Source organism: Nerophis lumbriciformis, linkage group LG11 (assembly GCF_033978685.3).
Source record: "Nerophis lumbriciformis linkage group LG11, RoL_Nlum_v2.1, whole genome shotgun sequence".
In the NCBI taxonomy this organism is placed as follows: domain Eukaryota; kingdom Metazoa; phylum Chordata; class Actinopteri; order Syngnathiformes; family Syngnathidae; genus Nerophis; species Nerophis lumbriciformis.
The window spans coordinates 44,408,328-44,415,594 of record NC_084558.2 but is presented as its reverse complement, the minus strand read 5'-3'; the positions used below and the strand labels follow the sequence as shown (position 1 = coordinate 44,415,594).

Here is a 7,267-nt window from a genome sequence, read left to right as displayed (position 1 = left end):
TGAAGTTTGTTTTTTTAATTTATCTAGGTGATGTTAGGTTTTATTTAGATGTTAGGTGATTTTTATGGTATTTTTAGATGATGTAGTAGTTTTTATTTACATATAGTTGTTTTTATTTACATGTAGATGTTTTTATTTTTATGTAGATGATATTTTTATTTACATGTAGGTGATGTTTTTATTTACATGTAGATGTTTTTATTTACATGTAAATGTTTTTATTTACATGTAGGTGATGTTTTTATTCATTTTATATAGCTATATGTAGTTATGTTAGTAGTTCTTAGTTACATGAAGGTGATGTTTTTATGTATTTTATATAGTTACCGGTATGTTAGTTTTTATTTACATGTAGGTGATGTTAGAAGTTTTTATTTACAGGGAGGTTAGTCGTTTTTATTTACATGTAGGTGATGTTTTTATTCATTTTTTTATAGTTACCGTATTTTTCGGAGTATAAGTCGCACCTGCCGAAAATGCATAATAAAAAAGGAAAAAAACATATAAGTCGCACTGGAGCCCGGCCAAACTATGAAAAAAACTGCAACTTATAGTCCAAAAAATACGGTATATGTAGTTATGTTAGTAGTTCTTATTTACATGTAGATGATATTTTTATGTATTTTATATAGTTATGTTAGTTTTTATTTACATGTAGGTAATATTTAAGTGTTTTATAGTTTTATATAATTATGTTAGTAGTTTTTATTTACATGGTGATGGTTATCTATTTTGTACAGTTATGTTTGTAGTTTTTATTTACATGTAGGTGTTTATTTTCTGTAGGTGATGTCAGTTTTTATTTACATGTAGGTGAGGTTTTTATTTGTTTTATGTAGGTGATGTTAGTTTGTATTTATTTTATGTAAGTGACGTTAGTTGTTTTTATTTAAATGAAGGTGATGTTTTTATTTACATTTAGGACTTTTTTTTAATTTTTATGTGGGTGATGTTAGTTTTTATTTATATGTACAACATGTTTTTATTTATTTTATATAGTTATGTTAGTAGTTTATCTGTTGTATGCAGGTGATGTTTTATTTTATTTATCTAGGTGATGTTAGTTTTTTTTAGATGTTAGGTGATTTTTATGGTATTTTTAGATGATCTAGTAGTTTTCATTTACATGCAGGCGATGACGTAATGTTTTTATGTATTTTATGTACGTAATGTTAGTTGTTCATATTTATATGTAGGCGACGATCATTTTTATTTACACGTTAAGTGATGTTTTTATAGGTGATGCTAGTTTATGTTTAGGGGTGAGGTGATGTTAGAAGGTAGACTGAGCGCGTTGGAGAAAATGAGAGCCAATCCGCAGTTCTGCTAATTCATCATTTATTTAGCAAACATGGCCTGTCAGCAACTTCATCTACTCTAAGGAAGATGGCTGCCCGCACGCTTAAATGATCATCTCTTACATCACATAGACATCAATAGTTGTGTTCAGTGACAGACGACGTGCAAAGTCAAATATTCTTATCATTTGTGTGCGTGTTCGACCTGCGACACGTCTGTCATGTTCATGGAACTCATCAATGGAGTTAAAAAAAAGAAAATTTGCATGCATTTCTGTGCAAAGTGTCTCCTCAGGATCAACAATTAAATATTAATAATAATAATAATAATATAGTACCGTGTATCTCCTGGTCAGCAGTAGTAAAAGCAGCCACACTATGAGTTGCCAGGCAAAGGTAAGCAAAGCTGCCTTGTCGGATCTGCAAGCACATTCTTCATTATTGTTCAAAATGCCAGCACCAACCTTCTCACGCCTTCAAATCGAATGTAAACGCTCGCCATCGCCGCCTCAGTTCTCCATGTTGGACCTGAGCGCGCAAGGCTTCCGTCTCGGGTGCAGCCGGTAATCCTGGCTGGAGGCCCTGCGCGTGGCGGCCGGCGAGGCCAGCCTGGGGTTGGCGGGGCTGGGGTTCTTCACGCCCTGCGACGTGGACCTGCTGCAGCTGAGCGAGCGCCGCTCCTCCACGCCCGCCTGGGACTCCAGCCGAGCCTCGCAGAGCTCCAGCAGCGACAGCGTCTGATCCTTCGGCAACCGGGATTTGAACCTGCGCGCCGCCAGGTAGAAGAAGGCCTCCACGAAAGCCTGCAGGCCCATACCTGCAACACATGGGTGGTGCTTTAGTGGCGTCTCCTAACAATTCTTCACACTAAAAATAATAATTGTCACATAAAGTGATTCTATTTTTCCTGTAAGAAATCATGTAAATCAGATGAACACAAAACATTTTATAGAGAATAAAATGTGAAAAACAAATGATCAAGTAAATGAATAAATGTAACATTTATCACTTTTATATTTATTAAACACTCGTATGGGCAAAGATGGTGAGCTAATAGGAGAGCCACGCAGACGCTACCTTCATACTTCGCTACCATTTCTTTCTTGGGTTCAAAAGAGTCTCTCACGTTTGTGGAGAATGCATATATGTATAAAAGTTATTTCTTTATTCATAGCCATGTTTAAATTATCTAGTACTTTTCCTTTGTATATTTTACCAGTTTTTACCAGCCGGCAACCGGGCGTGACGTCACGCCATTCCAGGTTCTGTGACATGGCACCCTTGGATTTGACGTAAAATTATTTCCCAGTGTATTGTTGATGCATGAAATACAATTTTTAAAAAAGATGAAAATTTAACACAAAAAAACCCTCTTTGTAAAAAATTTATTTAGCGTAACAACCAACGTTATGGCCAAAAATAGAGCAAAAATTAACCTGAAAGGCAGTGCTTATCAAATAGTGGGGTAGCCCCCCCCCCCTTTGGGGGCATGAGAGGCAGTAGTGTAATAGTGTATATCCTGACACATACAGATAGATAAATAAATAACAACAAGCTATAGAAAATGGATGGATGGATGGGGGAGGGCGTGAAAAAAAGTATGTCTCCTAGAAAAATGTAACTGAGAAAGTTCCAAACAGCCATTGGGTGGGTAAAGGGGGCGTGAGAGGCAATGGCGTAATTATTTTTAACGTTAATAAAAAATACGGCCGATAAATACTTTAAAATGTAATATCGTAAATTATCGGTATCGGTTTCAAAATTATCAGTATCGGTTTCGAAAACGGATGTAGGGAGAAGTACAGAGCGCCAATAAAACTTAAAGGCACTGCCTTTGCGTGCCGGCCAAATCATATAATACCTACGGCTTTTCACACACACAAGTGAATGCAAGGCATACTTGGTCAACAGCCATACAGGTCACACTGAGGGTGGCCGTATAAACAACTTTAACACTGTTACAAATATGCACCACACTGTGAACCCACACCAAACAAGAATGACAAACACATTTCGGGAGAACATCCGCACCGTAACAACATAAACACAACAGAACAAATACCCAGAACCCCTTGCAGGACTAACTCTTCCGGGACGCTACAATATACACCCCCCGGTCCCCCCTCCCCCATCCACCTCAACCTCCTTATGCATGTCCCAAATTCCAAGCTGCTGTTTTGAGGCATGTTAAAAAAAAATAATGCACTTTGTGACTTCAATAATAAATATGGCAGTGCCATGTTGGTGTTTTTTTCCAAAACTTATTTTGGAAAACCTTAATGCATCCAGCGGGGCATCACAACAAAATTAGGCATAATAATGTGTTAATTCCACGACTGTATATATCGGTTGATATTGGTATCGGTAATTAAGAGTTGGACAATATTGGAATATCGGATATCGGCAAAAAAGCCATTATGGGACATCTCTAATAAAAAACTCTCTTTAGGGGGGCTTGACAGAAAACAAAATTGAAAACCACAGCTCTAAGAGTTAAATTCAATTTGCTGCAAAAGTAATGAAGGAAAATGTCGACTTTGAAGCAAAACATCTTTCAGGTTTTGCATCTGCTTTTTGCGCTCATTAAAAGTAGGAACTTTAAACTCTGAAGCGATATGAAGGAATGAAGCAGTCGTTTCATCATTCAGTTTTTTAAGGAAGAGATCTTGCAGACTTGCTTGACTGGAGAACTTTTTAAAAAACACCAATATTTTTTTTTTTTTTAGCTTTCTGGCATTTACACTGGCAACCTCCTGACTCAGAGCTTTTGGTCCCCCGAACGCGGTTCTTTACCTGCTTCCCGATAGTCGGGGAAACCTCCGGACCAGCGGCGTGCGATGTCGATGTAGAGGATGTCCACGGACGCCATGCTGAAGTTGCTGCTGCTGAGCTTGCAATTCCTGCGCGCACAACCAAGACGATGGCGATGAGGTCAAACATCAGCTCGGGCTTCCAACTTCCACGCCGGGTACGCACCTGATGAACGTCCGGAACGCGGTGGGGCCTAAGCGCATGTTGCCTTTGACCCCCAGGAAGCGGATGAAGAGGGCGGCGATCCTCTCCACCAGTCGCAGGTAATTGAACTGCCGGTTGTACTTTGGGTAGACCTGCTTGAGACACGGCGAGGGCATGGCGCCGCCTTCCTGCTGCTTCCGGTCCTGGACTTCAGCAAGAGCCTCGTCCCCGGCGGCCTTCACATGCGAACTTTGAAAGAAAAAATAATAGTTACGTTATATTTGGCAGCCAATATGGAGGATCAGGCATGGGCATCCTTCACATTTGAACCGATACGGTATCTATTCCTAGGTACTGGTATTTGTGTGTTAATATTGTTTTTGAGAATAAAATCAATTTTTTTATTGTAACATTTAAAAATGAGCTGATTAGGATAACTGCTGTCCACTTCTTATATCTTGTCTTATTATTATATTTCTTTGTCTCAATAACAGTTGCAAGTCCAAGACGTTAGAAGCCAGTAGTTTATAATTTATGGTGTGTTGGCAAGTCAGTTCAGTCTTTCCGGTCTAGCCTTGTGTTGCAAAATAAAAAAGTGTTTATACTGCAACTAAGTACTTATTACACAGCAGATGTTTGATTGTAACGGTATATAGCTTAAGTTTTCATTAACAAATTTGAAGCTGTTAAAATCACTATGTAAAACCGCTAATGATAATCAGGAGCATGTCAATAGCAAAGCCAATGTATATTAACATCAAGCTAGCACACTTTTGGAAAAGTGGAGCCTTACTTATATATATATATATATATATATATATATATATATGTATATATGTGTGTGTGTGTATATATATACATACATATATATATATATATATATACACATGTATACAGTATATATAAATACATACACATATATACATACACACATATGTGTATATATATATGTATGTGTGGGGAAAAAAATCACAAGACTATTTCATCTCTACAGGCCTGTTTCATGAGGGGGGGTTCCCTCAATCATCAGGAGATTTTACTGGGAGCATTCACATACCATGGTTTATATAGGGCACAGAGTGGGTGGGTACAGGCTGGCGTAGGGGCGTGGTGATTGGCTCATGTGTTACCTAGGAGGTGTTTCCGTCTGTGGCGGCATGCTGTTACAATTTCGCTGCGCTTGTTGAGGGATGACAGGTCTGGACGGTAAATAATAAACAGTTTCTCTTTCAAGCATAGGTTGCATCTTTTATTACCACTATTGTAAGGTGTGCTGGATGCAAGAATTTGCCATGTTATTGAATATTCAACATTATTGTCTTTGAGGTCCCAAATGTGTTTGCTGAGTTCTGTGGTATTCCGCAGGTTTTGGTTCCTGAAAGAAGCCTTGTGATTGTTCCATCTGGTTTTGAATTCTCCCTCGGTTAATCCTACATATGTGTCGGATGTGTTAATGTCCTTGCGTGTTACCTTAGATTGGTAGACAACTGATGTTTGTAAGCACCCCCCGTTGAGAGGGAAATCAGGTTTCTTTCGACAGTTACAGCCTTTGTTGGTTTTGGAGTCGCTCTGTGCGGGGGCCGACGGCTCATTTGCAATTGTTTTGTTGTGGTTTGAGATGATTTGTCGTATATTGTTCATACAGCTGTAGCTCAATTTAATGTTGTTCTTGTTGAATACTTTTCTTAGGGTGTTGTCTTTGGGAAAGTGTTTGTCAATCAGATTGAGGAATTTGTGTCCAATGTTAGTTGAGACGTTTTTGCTGTATGGGGGGTTGTACCAGATGATGTCGTTTCGTTTTCTGTTCTTTTTTGGCTGGTTTCCTGGCGTGGGTTCATAGGTGAGGGTGAAATTGTATCCGCTTTCATCAAGGGCTTTTTGGTACGCGGGGGTTGCTTGGTCAAATTCAGCTTTGCTAGATGACAGCATCGATAGCCTTTTATTAATTCCGGTAGGTATTCTTTTCGTGGTGGTGGGTGGGTGGTTGCTGTCATGGTGCACGTATTGGAGTGTTGTGTTGGGTTTCGTGAATGGTTGGTAGCTGTTATTTCTCAGGTTGAAAGTGACGTCAAGGAAGTTGACGGTTTGCTTGTTGGCTTCAATCGTGATCCGTAGGCCGTTCTCTTTGAAAATTTGGCATATGCGCTTCTTGGTATTCTCGCTGCTCCTTGGCGAGGCGCGACACACTGCCAGTCCGTCATCACGATAAATACCAAGGTTCAGATTGAGGCTAGCGAGCTGGGAGAGGAGGAAACTCCCAACGAGTTCACACGTTTCTGCTCCGTCTATATATATATATATATATGTGTATATATATGTATATATATATATGTGTGTATATGTATATATATATATATATATATATATATATATATGTGTATATATACATATATATATATATATATATATATATACATATACACATATATATATATATATATATATACACACACACACATATATATATATACACACACACACACACACACAGGTAAAAGCCAGTAAATTAGAATATTTTGAAAAACTTGATTTATTTCAGTAATTGCATTCAAAAGATGTAACTTGTACATTATATTTATTCATTGCACACAGACTGATGCATTCAAATGTTTATTTCATTTAATTTTGATGATTTGAAGTGGCAACAAATGAAAATCCAAAATTCCGTGTGTCACAAAATTAGAATATTGTGTAAGGGTTAAATTTTGAAGACACCTGGTGCCACAAACTAATCAGCTGATTAACTCAAAACACCTGCAAAGGGCTTTAAATGGTCTCTCAGTCCAGTTCTGAAGCCTACACAAACATGGGGAAGACTTCAGATTTGACAGCTGTCCAAAAGGCAACCATCGACACATTGCACAAGGAGGGAAAGACACAAAAGGTTATTGCTGAAGAGGCTGGCTGTTCTCAGAGCTCTGTGTCCAAACACATTAATGGAGAGGCAAAGGGAAGGAAAAACTGTGGTCAGAAAAAGTGTACAAGCGATAGGGATCACCGCGCCCTGGTCAAGA

General features: G+C 38.4%; 1 protein-coding gene across 1 annotated transcript in view; it reads right to left on the bottom strand.

Moving 5' to 3' along the window:
• Positions 1-492: 492 nt before the first annotated feature.
• The window catches only part of ttll11 (tubulin tyrosine ligase-like family, member 11), a 42,084-nt gene continuing 35,309 nt past the window's right edge, over positions 493-7,267 (bottom strand). Inside the window, exons 8-10 of the mRNA XM_061966505.2 lie at positions 4,275-4,502; positions 4,092-4,198; positions 493-2,115 (exon numbers count right to left, since the gene is read on the bottom strand). Coding sequence (XP_061822489.1) covers positions 1,808-2,115; positions 4,092-4,198; positions 4,275-4,502 — 643 coding nt within the window. The 3' untranslated portion in view covers positions 493-1,807. The remainder of the gene's footprint in view (positions 2,116-4,091; positions 4,199-4,274; positions 4,503-7,267) is intronic.